At 31.8% G+C, this 23,100-nt stretch overlaps 1 protein-coding gene across 1 annotated transcript in view; it reads right to left on the reverse strand.

Annotated features, from left to right (window-relative positions):
- Positions 1–1,765: 1,765 nt before the first annotated feature.
- The window catches only part of LOC128163815 (low-density lipoprotein receptor-related protein 5-like), a 41,039-nt gene continuing 19,704 nt past the window's right edge, over positions 1,766–23,100 (reverse strand). The window contains exons 15-20 of the mRNA XM_052827485.1: positions 22,912–23,068; positions 18,186–18,298; positions 17,521–17,646; positions 13,381–13,551; positions 12,428–12,551; positions 1,766–2,003 (exon numbers count right to left, since the gene is read on the reverse strand). Of these exons, the coding sequence (XP_052683445.1) occupies positions 1,811–2,003; positions 12,428–12,551; positions 13,381–13,551; positions 17,521–17,646; positions 18,186–18,298; positions 22,912–23,068 (884 nt within the window). The 3' untranslated portion in view covers positions 1,766–1,810. The remainder of the gene's footprint in view (positions 2,004–12,427; positions 12,552–13,380; positions 13,552–17,520; positions 17,647–18,185; positions 18,299–22,911; positions 23,069–23,100) is intronic.

Below are 23,100 nucleotides of genomic sequence, written 5' to 3' on the forward strand. Positions count from 1 at the left end.
TGACTGATAATTTTCAAATTAATTGTTAAACTGTAATTAATCTCCTAATTTTCTAAGGACATTTCTGGGTTTTCTTTCGATTTCGACAAAGAGCACACGGCAGGTGTGACCGGTCAAGAGAGGGTGCCCAGTCCTCCTTGTCACCTGATCCTACCTCTATCTTTTTAGAGGTCCGTGTTGCTCTGCTTTGAATTTGTTTTTCGTTTTATGGAATTTTGAGAGGGTTGACAGTTTGTTATTGATATTTTTCATACAAAACTGTTTTGCTCTTTATCGATTTTATCTTATGTAAGAAATGTAAGAAAACTTTTTTACATTTTGTTTTTCAAGACATAGTCAACGTTAGTAGTTTAAATGTGGTGAATATTTTTATACTTTAACACCTCTAATAAGTGAGCGTAGTTCTTCGTGAAGACATCTTCTTCGATTTTAAAACTAATCTTCGCAGAGTATATGTCTTTATATAATATTCTACATTTTCAATATACCACCGACATATTTGTTCCATAAAAAAAATTAATAAACAACCTTTATTGCAATCATGTGTTTTAATTTCATTGCAAATTATGTTTTAAATAGTTTCCACATGTGCTTATGTGATATATATATGTATATATATAAGGGTGAATTTCTATATATGTATATATATATAAAGGTGAATTTCTCGGTGCTTTATGTATATCTTTATAATTCACTATGGCCAGGTATATGTCTATTTGAGAGTTATTGCAATGTTTGTGCTTATTATATGTATATATCTATGCAATGGTTATCGTCCCGATCCTCTCAAATTGTCGTTTAACTGCATTCCACCTGTATCTCGAACGACCGTGTAGTGAGCGACCAGCGCGCTAGTTTCCCTTCGTCATTGAAAGCAAGATTTTTGTCTTGCATAGATGGCCCAGTGGTTAGTGCGGTGGCCGCTCACTGCTAGGAGAATGAGTTCCAGAGGTCATGAGTTCAAGCCCCGGCCGGGGCGGAGGTGGAGCTCCAAAAAGGTGAATAAGTGTGCTATATATATATATATATCAATATATATATATATATATATATATATATATATATATATATATATATATATATATATATATATATCACTTTTATTGATAACAAATAATAAAATTATCAACATAATCAAACTATCTGCACAGATTATTTAAAATTATTTGGAATTTTTTTCCAATCATCAGAATACGTTTGTAAAATGTATATTATTAACTGATAAATAAATAAATAAATAAATGAATGAATAAATAGAAAAAAAAGTTTAATGCAAAGTTTGTTAACTGATATTTAACTATGTATCTTTTATTCTTTAGTTGTACATTTGAATGCTGTGTGTTTATTGTAGGGATATAAGAGCTAAATTGGTCAATTCTTCTTCTGATATAAATTTTTACAAATTAAATTTGATACTAAAGTTAACAAAATAATGACATGCATAATTTTTCTAATGAAGTTTAATATAAGTGGACATTTGTGCAATGTTTATATTTGTAATGATCTTTTTATAACATTATCATGATAAATACTTTGCTTATAAAAAAGTGTCTTAAAATGTAAAACATTTCTCTTTTAAACGAAGAGTTTTAAAGACAAAATAAACAAAAAAGATAAGAAAAAAGATATATTAAGAAACGAGCATTTTATATTCTGGGTACAAATTGAGTCAATATAGTTCTTTTCCTCTGTTGCTCAGTATAAACGTAAAACTACAAATAGTTATTAATGTTTTGTCTACGACGTCAACATGAGTCATTGTCATTCCTTCCATTCGCCTCCTGTAACTGCTACAGTTCTTCAAATGCACTCATGCTTCATATATTGGGGTAAGGTATGGGTTTGTCACAGACTCGTCATCTAGATCTTCATCATGAATTATGTTATACACAGATACGATGGAATGATAGTGATTCTTAGTTCCTAAATACAAATATCCTTGGCTATCGTAAGATATGTACTGGTTGTTTATTGTATTTGCTGACGTTGGGTGATGTGATCTTCTGAAAGTAAACCGATAGGTAAATCAATTAGTCTTATCTACTTTGACAAGTAGATAATATTGTGAACACTGTGGCGTGTGACATAGTACAACGCTTATCAAAAACAAATTAAAAGATATACAGATGTTTAATATATATCTCAGAAAAGGCTTGAAAACAAAACGCCTCACCCAGAAGTTAATAAATTCCACAATGTCAATATATTTTAGCGATTTCCTCATATGTATGCATTCTTTTAATTGTTATATAGGCAAAACGCATAATGAAATCTTGGTATTAGAATTATTAGATAACTAAATAAATTTTGATAGGATTTTTCAATGTTACATTTTTGCGGAATTTCAGAAATAAAAACCTACAAATAAAATTGTGTTATCAAACATAGCTTTCATCAATCATATAAACAAGCAAATCCAAGAATACACATCCGCATCGACGGTTTTAGTCCAAGTTTGCCCTGTTCTAATAAATGCTAAATACAAATATCTTATTCGTCCGAACAAATCCCAATTCGTCCAAACAAACAACGTATTCGTTTGAACAAATCCTAATTCGTCCAAACAATTAACTTATTCGTCCGAACAAATTCTAATTTGTCTAAACAAATTGTAATTAATCCAAACAAAAAACTTATTTGTCTGAACAAATAACTAATTCCTCCGAACAAGTAGCTAATTCCTCCGAACAAATAGCTAATTTGTCTGAACAAATCTTAATTCATCGGAACAAATAAGATTTTTTTTATCTGACCCTTCCACGCCGCCGTATCTGTCTCGCAGTAGCCTCCCCGCAACAGATTTTGAATTTGATAATTTTGAGATTCGAGGTTTTTTGGTTTTTTGTTGTTGTTTTTTTTTTGCTCGTCGGGATAGGATAATTTGGATGTGGTCGTCTCCCTCCAATTTAAAAAAAAAACATTCTACGTGCCTGACGTTACAGAGATTAATTCTATAAAATATATGTTCATTGTAAATGACAATTTTCATTTTTTTTTCTTGAAGAACTACATGTATTAGTCTTATGTCCTTATTGTTCGAACTTCGAAGCCACTGCAAAGTAAACGTTCCACTCCTGAAGAAGGAATTAGAAAAAAAAAAACTTAGTCTTTTTATTTTATTCAATTAAATTATTAATTTTCCCAGGGTTTTTTTAAGTGTCCTAATTGCTCGAACATAAAAAAAAACTAATACAAACCAAACTTTACTACAATCCACAGTAAAGAATGTATAGGAGAATTAGAGTCAATTTTCGATACTGCTGGCTTTGGGTCCTATGTAATGCAAGTTATATAACCAACGAATGCAGAATTTGCAAGATCAATTCCTTAATGAAGTTGCAGAAACTTTCCCTGAGGTGTCACAAGATCAGTAAATGGCAAAGACTGCATATACATGTACATAAATTATGGGATCTCTTGATCAGGATAAAAGAGAAACCTAAGAAATTATAAGATAATAGTGTCGTGAGCTGACATAAACTTCATATTCACACGTCATGATTTCACAAGATGTTAAAATTACTGGGGCTGCATATAAAAAATATACTTTCAACCAGCTTTTAACTATCTTTTTCTCGCTTCTTTCATATTGTTAACAAAACGATATAATTCAAAGTTCACGAGTTTTTTTTTTCAATTGAATCTTTTTTTTGAAAGTCTACTAACTAAACAATATCTATTTTTTAATCAAAAAATATTTCAGTTTCAATAATTCAAAAAACGTTAACTTGTGTTTAATTCCAATAAAATAAGTAGCAAGAACATAATTAAAAATTGTTTGAATGCATCAATTCTGTCAATCATTTTTTGTTCATGGTTAAAATACAATCAAATCGTTTTAATATATGACTTACAAATGATTAACATACCATTTCATTTTTTTTCTGTTCATTCAGTTCTTGCAAGAAATAAATATTTTAAAGGGCTATGATCTGTTTTATAACTGAATATATAAAATTACCAATATTTATATATATATTATTAGAAGGTTTTTTTCTGTTTATATATTTACCGATAAATCACAGTGTAGTATATCCGTTCTTATTAATAAAAATGAAGACCTGAAAAACAATGCTGACATAGTCATTGTGCTAGTATACATTAAATTGAATGAATCTGTTGATAACATTACTTACCTGTTTTTTATGTAAATAAAAATATTGTAATGAAAAAAAGTGAAAATATGAGCGACAAGAGATGAAGACATTTTCAGATATACTGCTATGTTTGGTTTATGGGGGAAAATAACCAATTAGTTTCATTATGATGGTATAAGTATTTGTTAGACCAGTTAAATGCTATTAACCCCTGGCTTATTGTTGTTTAGTAGAATGGATAAAAGTATCGCTTTGTAAAACATTCCTTCAAAATGTAGTAAAACATGTATACTGTATCTTAGTCAAACCGAAAGTGCCGAGGTTGAATTATTAATTTGTGTCCATTGATCGAAGGCTGTAGTAAAACAACATACTTAAATCGTAATTATTTCACTTTGTGTATGCATTGTCGACGTATATTTACTTATATCAATAGACACAGTAACGCACGTTTTATTGTTCCAGTATGTTTTATTTTTTTCCTCCAAAATGTCACTGATCGTGGCAATAGTGAAAAAAAAATGATTCATGAAGATATAATAAATTTCAAATACAACATGTATTAACCTAAGTCAATGGCAAATAAAAGAGTCACGCCCTTAATGGACGTTGTTGTTTATTTCAATGTATTGTTACAGTATAATTGATCGATTGTGATAGCACCAGAATAGAAAAATACAAAACTCATCTTTTCATTATGAATTGTCTAATTATCTGACAACTTGCATCAGCATAAAAAAATAATCAACATTGTGTTCTTTTTTTAATTCATTTAAAGAAGATAAAAGTTTTATTGGGTTGCATTATTCTATACAATAATTGAAATATAATATTTTATGGTTAAAATCTCCCATATTCCTAAGTCACAAATTGGGATTCAAAAATAAACAACTGTGTCAGTTTGACAAAGTTTTTGAGATGTATGTTAATTATAAAAGGAGTGCTCAGTGACTGTTATTGTTTTGTCAATCAAATTCGTCTCTTTATTTTTGTTTTGACATCAGGAAACCATTTGTTTTCGAACTAGTGGGATCCCTGATTTTTGTGGGGATTTTTTAAAATTTCCGATCACTGAATAACCCCTACATATCATTTATTTATACCGCAGTCCGCTGCTTGATGCAAAACAAAGCCATTTCTTAGTAACTGTGATATATGCGTAAAATATATTTGTCTCTTCAGTTTAAACACACCCGAAGACGTGATATTAGTTGAAATTCAAAACGTTGAAGTCATTGGTAAAGTATGTTTAAAACTTGTAAGACGCATTTTCTTCTAAGCTATCCTTTGATATTTCTTCGTCTTTGTTCTTTTTTTTTCTTTTTTTTAACATCATCAGTTCATGAGTATATTCTACCGCTCATATAAATAATTATATCGATTTTCTAGTTGTTTAACATATCAAACTCAAAATTCATAAATTCTTATGTTTATTATGCTAGCAAATCGCTATTTTGCGCCTCTGTTGTTAAATTGACTTGACTTACCAGCCTTTCAAAACGTTACTTTATTTCGGAGTTGCAAAGGTTTATTTACGTCACTTTTAACACAGCTACAAATCAGAAACGATCAATTAGGGATGTTAACTCCTGAGAACCATTAAGATAAAGGTCAGGGATAAAATAAATGTGTATTTACTTTATTTGTGACTCATGGCACACATGTCTTTTTTTAATACTTGGTCCCAAGAAAAATGATTCTTTTTCTAAAATTATTGCAAAGTTTTGGCATGGAAATTGATGGAAGTTAAAGAAATCAAAGAAATATATATATAGTTTGTACTGTCATTCAATTATGATGTAGATAAAGCAAGAAGTTGAAGAGAAGTAAATACTATAAAAGAAAAATCTAAGTAAAAATTAAAGAAAAAATTGTTCTAGTGGGTTGTCAGAAGAGACGTTAATTTATTTTACTTCAACAATTGTATTTTGCCCCCCCCCCCCCCCAAAAAAAAAAAAAAAAAAAAAAAAAAAAAACAATATTTAAGTTTATGACATAAATTACGTATATGAAATCTTTGATGTTCGCTGTTTACACAGAGTAATTAACAGATATTTGCAAAACCCGGCACCACAATACTTGGCATTAAAACGTCAGTAAGTTATACACACAGTGTGCTCAAAGGATATTTTAAGGTATAAATTATATTTGCGGAGAAGCCAAGAATTTAAAAGTATGTAAATATAACCATTAAATCATTATTTTTTAAAGATATTTTAAAGATATTGTCACAACGTACCGCAGCAATACGTGTATACTAACGCACGTTTCTAAGTTTGTATGCACACACCATTCCAGTTATGTGGCTATATCTCAAACGTATGGTGTATCTTACCCGTGTGATAAACCTTTTGCTTTATCAAACGGGTGATGCTTTATCAAATACTTCCGACCCGAACATTTTTTCACAGTCCCTTGCTTCAACGCTTTAGTGACATATTTTCGAAGACTTGCTATAAACCCCTTTTACTTTCAACATAACTATATCTACTAAAAAATTGAAATTGGATTTTGTCAATGATTTAAATTACAAATATGAAGGAAAACACACAACTGCGTAGCATAGGTGTCGCAACCGGGGGCTGGGATGGGGCGGGTGGGTTTGCCACCTGCCCTCTCCCCCCACTTTTTTGCCAAGTTATACATAACCGTAACCAAATACATTTACGTCCCTTTTAACACAGCTACAAATCAGAAACGATCAATTAGGGATGTTAACTCTTGAGAACCATTAAGATAAAGGTTAGGGATAAAATAAATGTGTATTTACTTTATTTGCTTTTTTGTCAAGATTTTTTTATAAGTTCAGCCCCCTTTCAACTTTCAATTTGCTTTGTGTAGTTTATAAAACTGCAAATTATGTTAACTATCAAGGAGTTCATTTTGACGACGCGATGAAAACAGAACGCTCTGCTTGTGTTTATATACAAGAACTTACCGAACTAATGTTTCTTAAGACTTTTATTCTACTACCAGTAGGTATCCATATTCACTATTTTCAATTTCAAATCATAAGGCTAGTTTTTTGTTTTATAAAACATCAACAACTGTTCCTCGTTCGAGTCAATTCAAATTAACGAGCATTCCCAACTTTGTGTATGTCAACAAACTTGATTATTCAAGTCTTCTGCTGAGTATTTACATTTAATCAAGGGAGTAAGCTCTAAGCAAAATTATTCAGAGCTAAAAGTTATTTCGAGGTTTTTCAGTGAAACTTTACATTAAACCAGTTAGATTTATCTCAGAATTGACGTACTATATTGTATTGAGAAAGGTCACAATAGCCACATAACACAACGTTGCATCATCGTTTTTAATTTTTGAAAAAAATCAATTCGGATCATCTAAGGGACTGTCTCAAAAGTTTCTTAATATAGATAAAATTGTATGAGATAAATAGAACATCTATAATTATGTGATTTTATATTTGCTTTATCCAACTCGTTGAAATAGTTATATTCGCTCGACAAGCCTCGCGAATATATACACCATTTGAACTCGTTGGATAAAGCAAATATAAAATCACACATTTTAGATATCCTCTATGTATCTTTATAAAAATGATATGATTATTAAATGTATGACTACAGTCCATTCTTTCGTTTGAAAGGGATTTATAGTACAAGGAGGCGGGGCAGCGAATCGCACAGCCACGTGATTGTGCCGCCTCTCTGTATCCATAAATCACTTATATTTACATTCCACGTATTAATTGATTGTAAAGTTTGTTGAAAGTTTCGGCACTGTGAAATACAAAAGGTACACACACGTTAACATGGCAAGTTTTATTATGATGTCACGGACCTTGAAAATATGAAACTGCAACATTAAAAGCAAAAATCAAAATGACGCTTGTTTCTGTTACAATGGCTCTTTCATTAAAATGAATTTACCCTTAAGATCAAATAGGAATTTTTAGGTATAAACCACATTTGCAGTCAAGGCATGAAGTTTAAAAATATTGTTTCAGGCGTCCATGATGCAATTAATGACGATATTTACCATCGAAACAAAACATTTATGATTTTTAAAATGACTTTTTTTTGTCACACACATTGGTGCATATTAGTAAGTATCTTACATTCAAGAAATGTGCGATAAATGCAACGAGCTCATTAAGTCTGAATTTGTTTTATCTATTCATGTTAATTCATATCAATGATACAGATATCTATTAATCAAAGAATTCAAATTATGACATTGCGGAAAGGTACTGAGAATTCATAACATACGGCATTTAAAATGACTGAACGGCTAGTCAAACTTGTAAACTAACATTTTTACTTTTAGTTCAATTATCGGTAATAACTTCGAAATGTAAGTGAAAATTATTATTCTTAACATTTATTTTTATACATTGTGCATAAAAAACGACCAAAAGTGTCAAAAACTTTAATTTATTATTTATAAATACATATGAAATCATGTTCATTCATTACTAATCGTACATGCTTGAGCGATTGATACCTATGACGTCACATATGATGGCACGCAGCAATTGCTTTCAAAATATGTACATTGTAAAAATCAAACGATTATGCTAAATATTAGTGTTGAATCGGCTTCAAAGGACTAAGTGCGGTTTTATGCATTTTTTGCCCCCAAAATCAAAGTTTTAGAAAGAGCTTTTAAAATAAGGTGAAAGATAGTTAAAATCATGTTGGAAATAAATGTGTAAAAGGTTATCACCACAGTGACGTCATAATGTAGAAATGACGTCATGAAGATTGCATTATTTTGATAAATTGATGATTTGTGGCAAAATATGGGTGTTTTCCGATGGTTTTTCGACTAGGAAACATCGAGCGCAGGCTTGCTCAAGTACCATTTTTTAGTATAATGTGTATAACTATCTGAATAAAAACATATGTTAAAATCGCACTTGAGCAGACCTGCGCTCTATACTTCCGAATGCAAAATATAGAGCAAAAATGAGAATATTTTCATTTGTTTGCATATTTGCGGGAATTGGGTCATTTAAGTGACGTCATAGATAAACAGCGAATGAGCAATGATGACTAAAATCAACATCAACGTTATAGGAATCCTCTATACAATGATTTGTGAAAATTTTATTTTTATACGATACAATTAAGAAATTGGTTGAAATCGGGGGCAGATATTTGACCATACCGCACATAGTCCTTTAATTGATTTTACGTCAATGTGCAAAAAAATAATTCTAAGTGATTTTGAAAACGTGACAAAGACCCTCCAATATTTTTTTTTTCAATTCAACGATACCGGTATTGAAAAATCGTAAATAAAACATTATGTAAAAAGGACTATCATAAAAAAAATATATAAAATGGTCTCCTAATATGTAAGTCTTTTTTTTTCTTTGTACAAACATAAATGTAAAGTAAGTTTATGATTTTCGTTTTGATTCAAATGCCAACCATTTAGAAATATGACTTCACAAACTTCAACATTCCACATTATTGTTTCAATTTTTTTCCATGTTCAGAAAACATTGAGTTGATGCTTAAACAAACAAAACAATTTCATTAGAGGCATATCTATTAACAACTAAACAGAGACAAAAATATGTTCTTCTTATACAAAGTGTCGCTCTATATTACAGCATCAAAATATATAAAAAGTCTTAATATAAACTTTATGGAAAAGTGTTTACAATGAAAAAGTTCCAATTTTCTTTTCTTAGAATAAATAGGAATAGAATTGTTTTAAATGAAAATTTAAAACATTTATTTGTTAAAAGGTCACTCGTCACTTCTTTTTATATTTCTGCCCATTGTCTTTTGTCAGCTTTCAAATACAAAGAAATCTGTTACATTGTTTAATTGATGTAAAATGGGACTTATGTATTTTTCCATCCAACTTTTTTTATCATCATGATCATAAATTTATTCAAATAAAACAAGTTAAGGGTTACTGGTGGGTGCGTTATACCAATTATGCATTGTATCATAGACATGATTGACAGTATGGTAATGTTTTTCAGGACCAGTATATCCACAAGTCTCAAACGTAGAAAGCGTTTCATTTGATGTATTTAAAGGGGGGCTTTGGGGCAAGTTTCTGAAAGTAATGTTTAAGAAAAGTAATGAACTAATGAATGTTGATCTATGATTATATTTGAAACTATTATGTGGTGTATTGAAATATATCCAAGAGTTAAATCCTTACGAAGAGGTAACTGTAATGTCAAAATAAAGCAAGCATTCTAATAGTATTGCTTGAGCAATTAACGTTCCAAATCGGCATATGTGAAAACTTGGTTAAAAATTGTTTTCTAGAGGAAAAAAGTCGTGAAATATTCCCTTTGATATTTTGTTTGTTTGTTTGATTTTTTTTTTTTGGGGGGGGGGGGGGGGAGGGGGTCTATTATAGTTCATTTGAAAAAAAAAGAAGCGGCGTAGTACTAAAAACCTATTGTTGTTCAATAATTGTTCAAGTATCAATTCACATTCATGATACAAATAAAAAAAACAAATTGCTTTTGCTCCACTGTTACTTATTAATATAAAATGAAAATTTTAATAATCATTACATGTGTATTATTTGATGTTATACAAATATCGACTGGAGGGCATCATTGATTATATTAGCCCCGAGAGTTTTTGTAAAAGGGACCTTATATAGTCAATGTTGCCCAGAAACATAAAAATGCACAATATATGTTTACAATATATGTTTACATTCCCTAACTCATATTTTGTTTGAATGCACATATTCTAAGCGATTGGGGTAATGTAAGGGTTTGCCATGGACTGATCTTCATCATAATGCGCCACATTGTACACAGACATGATTGAATGATAGTGGTTCTCAGTTCTTGAATATTCCCTTTCAAATGTCACACGTAAGTATTGGTTATTTAGTGTGTTTGATGTTCCGTCATATAAATCTCTGAAAATCAAAAAATCAAGAAAATTAATTAGTTTCAATTTCACACTTTTGAAGGTAGGTAACAAACACTGAAACGTGCAAACTTTCTAACGAAAACCGATTTAATTTTTTTTTTACAAAGGTAGTGGATACTTTAGTTTCATATCATTTAAACAATTAATGATGCAAGCATAAATGCATTGTTCTGTTGCAGGATGTATAATAAATTTTTATCGATATTAATAAATTTCCTGGGGGTGGGCCTAGAAGGGTAGTAGAATCTTAAAGACAATTTTAAAAAGATCTGTTTTGTGGATTAAAAAAAAACTCATGCTAAAAATGAATTACGAAACAAAATCACGAATTAATAACCTCACTTAACATAAACATTCTTAAATCCTTGCAGCTATATTTAAAGATTTTATTTAAGCACATAGTATTCCATTTTTGAATAAATGTGCTGCAGACAAGTTCCTTATATACAGTGTATAGATTTTTAAGTGGAAAAAGTAATATGTTCTAATAACTACTTAAAGAGATTGGCAAAAAATGATTACTGGTTGCAGTATTGTTTAAGCTGAAGTTGATTTTTTTTTCATAATTTTTGCTCGTAAACGGCAGATTTTGTAGTTTTATATGTTAATTTGTTTTGGTGGTTAATTTGTTGCTTTGGTGTTTTAAAACATCATTAATGTGGAGCATTTACAAGTATTTGTACTTTAAGAAAACGAACAATATATCAAGTAATTTGACATTTTATATAAATACGCCGAGGGAAAAACGAAAAAAATAAAGGTTAATTTTTTGGAAGTCGATTTTAATCAACTCTCCAATGCAAGTACTCTGGCAAACCGAAAGTAATACAGTGTTTGGACCTAAGCACAAATCATCATCGCTGACAAGACTTAGTTCTTGAAAATAATCGATAAATTCGCTGTAATGAATTCTGAAGCACTGTTTTTTCGAGGAAACTTATTTATAAATACCATGAAAATAGTCAGATTTTAAAATGTAGGAACAATTTAGATATTTTTTTGTAGTGGTATGTATTCCTATGCTAGAGATTACTAAAGTCTCGTTCAACAAGACGATCGGTGGTTTCCGTAAATTTTCGACAAGCAGACAATCTCTCTTGCGTGTCGGAGATTAACGGAGACAGCCGAACGTCTGGTTGAACGAAACTAGAGTCCAATATTGTTTGGATCTATACAATTTTTCAAAAATATTTCGGTTACTGATACGTACCTTGATGGAATTTATAGTATCTTTAAATATTTCACGGCATGATTCATATGGGTTTTCGAAATTCTTTTCGGAAAAGTCCGAGTATTCATATTATAAAAAATGTGCGTAATTCAAATACATACATGTGTAAACACCACTTGCCATGCATAATATCGTTGATACTAAAATAAATAATAATCAATAAAATCAACTCCCGTCAGTACTTCAGTACTTTGATTCTTTTCAAGTCATACCGAGAGCTGTTTTGTTTCTTGACCAAGCAGACCATTCCAATTATTCCCATGATAACAACAAAGGCACCTAATGTGGATGCTCCGGCGTATAGATACATGTACGTTATTTCCGTTTTTCTTTCCTCTGTTAGAAAACAATAGAATTATTAACTGCAGACGAGCGTGTAATATTGTAAAAGATGCATAGTTAAGGTAAACTCTTATCATTTCATTGCTTTTCAAAAAAAATGTATATTCAAAGTAATGAATTTTAAAGGCATATATTGTAAAAGAAATTTCTACTTAAGAGATTAATACAGAATTTTTGCATTATCCTTAAAAAGAATTTTTTAGTTTGATAATATACTTTATCAATAAAGTCTTTGTACATATGTAAATAGTGTGGGTTTTTTTACCTTTATTTTATAGAAGATAGAAAAACAAATGCTGTTTGATTATTTAAATATCTCTATGTAAAACAAACATAATTGTACAGCATTCTATGAGGTTGTATAATAGGTCATGTTGTTTATTTTATAAATGTACATGTATTTTAAATTGATACGATGATCAAGAGATTCGATTGATGTCCTCATTTCGTATGTTTTACGATCGATACAACGACTTTATCAGCAAAGTTTATACAATCTTCCGCTAGGTCGAATGCTGTCTGACGTTTTTATACTTATTGTTAGTCCATTTTTAATCACCCAATTGTCAACGGATTTCTTGCTGACCGATAACACGACGGTATGACCGGTCATGATCAGCAAGGGATGTTCACTCTTCCATGGCACCTGATGCTATCTTAAATACTGTAGAGGTCCATGTTTGCTTTTGTAATTTTCCTAATATGAATTTTCTTACAGTGTTTCGATTATTTTTTTGTTATTATTGTGACATGCATCAACAAGATGCTTGAGTTCATGTTGTATATATAGTTTATGAAAAGTTTAAAATACTGTGAAAATTACCTTCACAGAGTATGTCAAGTGATGGTATCCATTGCCCAGCAGGGCCACATAAAACAGTGGTATTTGTAGCAAGCTGAAATCCGGCTTTACACTTGAAGTCACAAGACTGTCCAGGATAGGCGATGCAATCAATGAAACTTAGATTCTGCTGCACAGTTTTACACTGAACCACTGATAAAAACAAGAGGCCCATGGGCCACATCGCTCACCTGAACAACAGTTTCTTGTGACATTCTACTTTGTAGCGTATGCTTTTTTCTATTTTAAACATTGAACCCCTTTATGGGGCCCCAGTATTGGTCTGAGGTTTATAGTTGGCTTTAACAACATAAATAGTAACATAGGAATGAAAATGTGTAGCACTACGGCGGGACCGCACGTACACAGCCTGAAAAAATGAACGTAGAAGACTTCTACATCAAGAGGAATAACTCTCAGACTGTACAGAACAACATCAAGAAAGATAACTCTTGGTTCCACTACATTTGAGTTTACACAATTTGAGGATCCTTGCATAGTAATCTCACAAACTGTAGCATTATAGTTCTCGAGAAAAACTTATAAAAACATTTTCAATATATTTTTCTATGTTAAACTTTGAACCCCTCTTGGGGCCCCAGTATTAGTCCAGTGCCAAAGCTTTATTTATTTGGAATCTACATTATTTAAGGATGCTTGTATAGTAATCTCACAAGCTGAAGCATTATAGTTCCCTAGAAAAAGATTTTTCAACATTTTCCCTCTATATTTCTATGCTAAACTTTGAACACCTCTTGGGGCCCAGTATTAGATCGAGGGTCACGGCTTTTATAATTTCGAATCTACACTATTTGAGAATGCTTACGTAGTTATCTGACAAATTGAAGCATTGTAGTTCTTAAGAAGAAGATTTTAAAATATTTCCCATATATACTTCTACATTTAACTTTTAACCCAGCTTGGGTCCCCTGTATTAGTCCAGGGGTCACTATTTTAAAACTATCAAACCTACATTATCCAAGGTTGTATGCATGCAAGTAATCTCAAAAATTGTGAAGTATTGTAATTCTTGAGAAGAAGATTTTTTAACATGTTACCTTTATATTTCTATAATAAACTTTGACCCCCTCTTGGAGCCCCAGTATCTGTCATGATTTTACCAATTAAGAGTCTACATAAGCCAGGGATGCATGCATAGTAATTCCACAAACTTTAAAATTGTAGTTTTTGAGAAGAACATTGTTAAAAGTTTTCTTAATATTTTTTAAAATGTTAAAATTTTGATCCCCTCTTGGTGCCCCATTATTTGTCCGCGAGTCACGTTTTTTTTTACAAATTAGAATCTACATTATTTAAGGATGTACATGTATGCATAGTAATCTCCCAAACTGTTGCATTATAGTTCTTGAGAAGAAGATTTTAAAATATTTTCCTGTATATGTTAAAATTTAAACCCCTACTGGGGCCCCACTTTTTCTCAGGGGGTCACGATTTATACAATTTAGAATATTCACTCACTATATATACAACCTTTTGTGTAAATATTGGCATTTTTGGTGCAGTAGTTCTTGAGAAGAAATTGTTTAAACATTTTTCCTATGTAGTTCTATTTTAAACTTTGAACCCCGCCTGGGGCTCCAGTTTTGGTCCGAGGGTCACGATTTCTAAAATTTAGCGTCTTCACTATACATATCAAAGGCTGGAACGCCCACAAAGGCCTCGAGCTGGCATTTTCTTTAAGATAGGTATCATTAATTTAAATTTCTGTACCAATAGTCGTATATCAAATAATATCAGAATAAAAATATTTTGTGTAACTAAATTCGTACATATTATAGTATTTATTGCCAAGCAGACAACATACAAATACACATAAAACATGGGTTCATCATCAAGAGTTCACAATAGCCCTCACCGTGCACCGGGACACATCCGTCCTTGACCAGGGAGCCCGCGGAGATCACTACAGTATTAAATGTTACTATATATTCTTACCAAAATTGCACGACTTGACATACAGATTACAAATTCAAAACGAACTTCTGGGAAAAAAATCCTCTTGACATATTTTTAAACAACGCTTCATTTACAATTTTCTAGCAAAATACACAAGTGCATCCAGCAAGGCGGGAGACTTTGTTTACCTCCAAGTTACACATATGTTTGAAAATCAAGCCCGGGCCTTTACCCCCCCCCTCCGGAAACAACACAAATCACAAATTCAAATGACCTCGCATTATTACGAAACTGAAATAGTTAGACCTCTTACACATTGTTTTTCATCTTATAAAAAAATCAGCTCCTGTCGCGTGCGGAAACGCCCCGAATTTAAAGGAAAATTCGGTAATTATTTTGCCTCAGCCATGTCAGTGAAATACTATCAGGTATCACAACACTATTTCTCTGAAGGTTCACGTCAAAACATGGCGGACAGAATATAGAACCCAGTTTTTCCCTTTGATTTGAGGGTTTTTCCTAAAAGGTGGATGCCCAATTTTTTATGAGGTGTAAATTCAAGTATTTTGCTTCAGATGATATGCTTAAAAAAAATTGAAGAGGCCAAGAAATATTTTTAATTTTGTTTCATACAGAGTGGGGTGATTTGGCTCCAGGCATGGTTTTCAAGCACCTGCTTGACTTAGATGTAAACAAAGTCTCACGCCTTTGTGGATGGGTAGGTATTTTTTGGTACTGAAATGTACAGTAAGAATAGTACTTTAACATGGGAAAGGGAAACGTCTGGGAAGTTTGTTGTACCTGAGTGAGAGCAGTCTAAAGGTGAGTGGGTTTGGTAAGATTATATAGGGGAGTTTAATAGTGTTGTGCAACCATATGACACCTGCACGCGCTGTCTGAGTTAGGTCGTACCTACAATAAGTCCATAAATACACAATATGCAACTATATTTTTATATGCAATTTTAACATCACCATGTGACTGTATACTCAGTACATTTCCTTATAAAATACGTAGTGATGCATTTGTAATACAATGAATCATAACTCATCATGGTTACAAAAATCGAAGGAATTTCAAAGTTTATAAATAAATTATCTTCTTTCTGCTTTAAACACTCTTCAAGTTTGAACAAATTTTACGGGTTTATCATTTGTATACGAGGATAACACATAAACAGTGTTTCCCTAACTATAATCAAACATACTTGTTTTTAAATTTAATTCCCGTGTGAAACAAAATTATCTATGGTCTGGTTGTTTACAAATAAATCCACACAACGTACGTTGATCTGCCGTATCTATAATGCTCAACAAAACTAGCTGCAATCTTGCAACAAAATCACAAGATAAATTAATCGCTTATATTTATCTTGGAGACCGTGCCCGATAACAAATAAATTTACATAATCATTTTTATTTTCATCAGGCACGGTATCCAAATAAAATGTAAGCGATGAACTAAAATAATATTTAGTGAATTTTTTGCACCTTATCATATTCATACGTCATTTCTTATTTAAACAACCTTATATACTTACACAATGAGTTGTCAATAATCAGGGAGACACAGTTGGGTTTTTTGGTGCACAATTTAGTTGAATAAATGGAACAAAAGTCATGTAAACATTTTTCCTATGTATTTGTATGTTAAACTTGGGTGCCCCAATTTTGGTCCGGGGGTCACGATTTTTACAATTTAGAATCTTCACTATATAAACAAGCTTTTGTGTTAATATTGGCATTTCTGGACCAGTGGTTCTTGAGAAGAAGATTTTTTAAACATTTTCCTATGGATTTCTATGTTAAACTTTGAACGCCTGAGGCCCCAGTTTTAATCCGAGGGTCACGCAGTGGTTCTTGAGAAGAAGATTTTTAAAGACACGCACCCTATACTCATTGTTTTGTAATTATCTCCCGTTTGAAAAGGGCTGTGCCCTTTATTTTAACAATTTATAATAAGGATGCTTTGTACCAAATTTGGTTAAATTTGGCCCAGTGGTTTTTGAGAAGAAGTCAAAAATGTGAAAAGTTTACTGACGGACGGACGGACAGACGACGAACAACGGGCGATCAGAAAAGCTCACTTGAACCTTCGGTTTAGGTGAGCTTAAAAGAATAAATTATATAAATGAAATGCTATTTAGACAAATCTGCAGAGATAGCCTTTATATAATTCTGGCATATTATTTATTTCACAACAAACCTTCTTCACATGTTAACTGATCCGATAGAAGATTAACGTTGTCTTGGCAACCACATGTTCTTCCAGTTGGAGTCGGAAAACAGAACGTACTGCATAATCCATTTTTGATAGAACAGCTTGAACTTACTAAGTAAGGAAAATAAATAAATAGTTAAATAATTAAATAAATAAATAAATAAATAAAGCAAGTTAAAATAGATTTTTCAATTGCAAACAAATGCATCAGCACAAAGACTTTTGAAAAAATTCATTCTTAGAATACATTGTTTTACCAAGAATATGTGCAACTACAGGGTAAATCTTTTTTTTGTTCTTAATTGAATGATTACTGAAAGGTTTGTAAAATGTGTTGTACAGAAACATGTCTTTTAGTCACATTTTAGTTTCGAAGAACAAAGTGTAAAGAAACACTGATCATAGAACATGCAATGTACTGTAGAAGCCGATATATTCGTTGAGGATCTAATTTCGTTATTTTCGCTTTACAATTAAGCAAAGACAAACACGATTTCTTATTTTATTCTGACTGTAGTATGAATTAACGTCGTGTATTAAAAAAATGACACTTCTTCAAAAACATCAGAAGACAAAAATTGCATTTTGGTTTCAGTAAAGATTATACTTATACAGAAATAAGAGTATATTTTTGGTTATTTTTGATTTACTGTCTCGAATTTCATCTGCATAGATATCTAAGCTATCAAGTCGTCCAAACTCTGGATGATCTGTCATGAAGTTCACCTTAGACCCCGTTAATTTATCCATTTTAGTAATACGTCTGTAATGTTAAAAATGAAGTCATAATATTATCCTTTTCTGATTCAAGTAACAAAATACAACATTTGACATAGAGAGAAGAACTCATCATAATTGTTTGTATTTTGATATGAAAATCCGATACAAAAATATATATATATATATATATATATATATATATATATATATATATATATATATATATATATATATATATATATATAAAGCACAGAGAAATTTACCTTTTTTGAGCTCCACCTCCGCCCCTGCCGGGGCTTGAACTCACGACCTCTAAAACCCATTCTCCTAGCAGTGAGCGACCACCACGCTGACCACTGGGCCATCTAAGCAAGACAAAAAATCTTGCTTTAGATGACGAAGGGAAACTAGCGCGCTGGTCGCTCACTACACGGTCGTTTGAGATACAGGTGGAATGCAGTTAAACGACAATTTGAGAGGATCGGAATGATACACATTGCATAGATATATACATATAATAAGCACAAACATTGCAATAACTCTCAAATTGACATATCAATATGTAATATGTAATATTAATATATAATGTTTGTGCTTATTATATATGTGTGTATATTTGCAATGTGTATCGTTCCGATCCTCTCATATCAATTGGTTAATGTTCTTTTTTTATCACTAGAAATAGTTTTAAAATTGCTATACAGAAACAAACGTAATCTATCAAAACTTTTTTTCACAATTCATGATATCGTTATTGACAATTATTAAAATATAAATTGAATTCAAACGATATTTTTTTAAATCGTATCAACTCATATGAAAACATATTCCTTACATAAAACAAAGAAAAAGTATGATTATTTGCATAAGAAAAATTTGTATTTATTTCTATTTTTTTCTCAAATTTATTCATAACATAATCTTGGGAAGAACAAAATAAATGAAAAAAATCAGACTCAATATATGCATGACAACGGATTTACCACGAACTGTTTAGGATTAGTTCCATTCACATATAAACTAGTAGAATGTATTTTAACAGTACATGCATGGTTTTTACTCTATTCTTCTTTAACGATGCTCAGTTATTTGTTTAACATTTTATCTTAAAAAGGTGTCCTTTATCTTATATCAATACCAACAGCTTTAAAATAATTATTATATTTTCAATAGAGGCGAGTGATCATCCAATAAAATAACATACATTACAGAGTTTGATTTACAGGTTTAGACGATTGCAGACGTTACCGATGACCAAGGTAATGATTGATAATTACACAGTGCCGAAAAGTTTCAATTTAAATAGGCGACTTCACATGGAATAATCGTACGAACTAAAGTTGCTCGCATAACAAATGGACAGCATTTGTATCAACACAAGTGATATCATTTCACCGATGAGATCACACAGTTAGGCTTATATACAGTAAAATACCTTCGATTTGTTTTTATTGAATTCGCCATTCACTCTTTTCAACATAAGATGCCCTGTGGACTGTCCTATGCCAAATTAATGTCCAATATTTAACGCATTGCCATTTATTTGACATGAAACACATGAAAACAAGTTGTTTCTTTGATGGAGGATCCCCAATGCCACCGTTGTGATTTGATGTAAAGCAGGCACCAGCCTTGGTAAGTATTCTTTCGAACATTTCTTTACTTATTCGAAAATGGTATCAAAAGTCAACTGTCGAAAATAATGGGATGATATGTCCAACTTACCCGGTTATCCGTTGTGACATATATCATGTGTTCATCCTCTCTGTCATCCAGTAAATTTTCAAAAACATAAAGGCATAGCATTTTTTTTTCTGCCATCTTGACACAAACGCGCGAATTACTATCTTTGTCAAGTTAGAGTTTTGCAAATTAGGTGAAATTTAGACATATGACGTCAGTTGACCTCAACTTGACGGTGTACCGAAGTTCCAAGTGAAGTCGCCCAAAAACGCAGGGGTGTTAAGGAAGCATATGGGCAATTTAGCATCTTATTTTGACTGTTATATTCAAAATCGTGAAATTAAATAACTATTTTAAATACGATCAAAAACTTAGTATTATCCTTTGAAATAGATGTCAGTGCAATAAAATCGGGTAGTACATTACTGCCACATTGGTGCATTATCACGTGACAACTATAAATAGCTTACGTATATTCCTTAACATAAAATGAGATAGAACAACACTACCCCGCAGTTTCCAAAATAAAATAAACATACCAAGTGAAGGCAAAACATCTCAGTTTAATCAAAACTGCTGCTAGAATCTTATGTTTTTCTTAATTCAATAGTTATTCATCCGGTTCTCGTAAAACCTTCCCAACTTTAATAAAGTTTGTACGGAAAACGGCAAGTTGCATCACAACAACACACAACATGGGATTCTAGCAGCACTTTTCAATTTAAGCATTGATCAAACTAACGATACGTATAAAATTTCAAGTTCAATATATGTCGGGTAGTGTTGTTCTAGTCGGATTTTTATATCGTAAACAACGACAGAGGAAAGCCTGGCCGAGAAATAAAAGCAAATTTACATACCTTCTAGCGAATGATTGATAAAACTATTATCTCTCCCAGTATTCTTATGTTCCATTCTCAATAAATCACACCACAATATTTTATTAGAGTTCTTAGATTAGTTATATTTTGAATATGTTTACAATGTTTTCCGATCAAATTCACACGACATTCAACTTTTAGTCATGACGTCACCAATGTGTAAATCTACGTAATACAAAGTGGGTTGAAACTAATTTCTGAAAAAAAATTTGACTTCAGTTTTTTTATTTGCTTTTGGTCTACGTTTCGTTGCTTAGATAATTGAATATGTACATAATAACTAAGATTTGTGATTTCACGAAATTACATGTAACTCAGAATCCATATGCTTCCTTAACACCCCCGCGAAAAAACCCACATACGAATGACGACTCTACATTACATGTACATATATCACCAAGAGTTGGTTTAAGAAATAACGAGTATACAGATACATAAGTGTTTTGTTTATAACAAACTCTTTCAGGAGATGTAAAACATAGGGAACCAGGGGGGCTGGGGGGGGGGGGGTTGAGTCCCCGCATTTTTTTTTTTGCAAAGTTAGACCTAAACATTTGGCACATAACAGAGTAGAGGGTTCAAACCCCCCCCCCCCCCACCCCCACTTTTTTCGCAGAAAACATAATTGTTCCTTAATGTACCTTTGAAAGATTAAGAAGTTGGAGTCAAAGGCAAACTAGCCGCCCTTCCCTCCCCCCTCCCCCGGATTAGGATTTTCATGATTTGGGGAAAAAATGCTATGGCAGGAAAGATTTTGGAAGTATAGGTTTACCCCCCCCCCCCCCTCCACGGATTAGGATTTTCATGAATTTGGGAATTAGGTTTTTTTCTCTCAATATTTCTGAGGATTAGTCTAGCCCCCCACTTTCAATTTGCTTCCGACGCCAGTGTAAAAGTCTAGCGGCCTTTTGAAACAATTGATATTTGAGAATAGTTCCGAATACAATCTGATAAAACGTTTCACGCGATTCATTGTTCGAAATGCTTTGCACGCCAAAACTCGACAGACTTTGTCCGAAACGCTTAATGATTTACACGAAACACTTCACGGTCCATTAGAAACGCTAAACGGTTTTCATTAAACGCTCAACGGTTTACACAAAACGATTCCACCCGAAAGTCACATACCTTTTGATGTAGTTGTACATTTAAGGGTCCGTATTCGTATCTTTCACACAAGTTTAATTATATATGATATTTTACATACTTTTTTTGTAAAAATAAATTTAAAAAAATTTCTGTTTATTTTCCTTTTAAAATATTCCAATTTTCACCCCCACTCTGCAGCATTTTGCTTTAAACAACCTTGAATCTACACCTCTAGAGAATGCTTTGACACGTGCACGTTTCAAATTTTCAAATTATACAAATAAACCGGAATCTACACTACATGATTATTCCTCCCTATTAGTTTAAATGCTTCTTGGCAAACAGTTTTTTTTTAGATTTCTGAAGATTATTCATTGATTTCTATGTAAAATATCAACCAACACTTGCTATCTTTTGGGATCAGGATTTGAATAAATTTAAATCTGTACTAGCCGATGATTTTTTCACACTTGTTTTAGCCAAAAAGATTTCAAAAAAAAATAAAAAAGATTTTTAAAATGCAAAATAATTTTCATTAATAATTATTATAAATTATCTTTCCTTAAAAGAGGGAATAGCTCTTCATTTGAACAAGCTTGAAACTCCTTCATCTTTACAATTTTGTGCCAAGTTGGATAAAAAAAAAGCCCAGTGTTGAAATGTTTACGGACGGACGGACAGACACGACACACAGACAGACAAACAGATACAGAATGTGATCAGAAAACCTCGGCTGAGATTTCAACTCACGTGAGCTATTCAATGTGTAAAACTGAAATCTTATTGACGAAAACATTTCTCACAGTTCATAAAGTGGAGTAATTCTAACGAATAAGTGATTTGCATCTTCTATGTTCACTACATGTCAATATATTATTCGTGGCAAAATGATTAATTGCCGTCAGTATGATAAAATGAAGAAATAAATTTTCAACATACACCAATTAGTTCAAATACAATGCATTTGATGAAATTCAATCAGTATCAAATATATGGAACTTACGCTCGTTGCCATGCCGTGTAGAAAAGAAACTGTCCATAGACCACAATATCATTTATGAAAGCATTAGAATCAATGGCGAGGACATGGCGATTCCCCCCATCGAAATTAGAGGATTCAATCCTGTTTTTACGTCCATCCGTCCAATACAAGCGACTTGCTAAAGTGTTGGTAATTGGGAAAAATGAAGGT

The sequence above is a fragment of the Crassostrea angulata genome, chromosome 9, assembly GCF_025612915.1.
Source record: "Crassostrea angulata isolate pt1a10 chromosome 9, ASM2561291v2, whole genome shotgun sequence".
Taxonomy (NCBI): domain Eukaryota; kingdom Metazoa; phylum Mollusca; class Bivalvia; order Ostreida; family Ostreidae; genus Magallana; species Magallana angulata.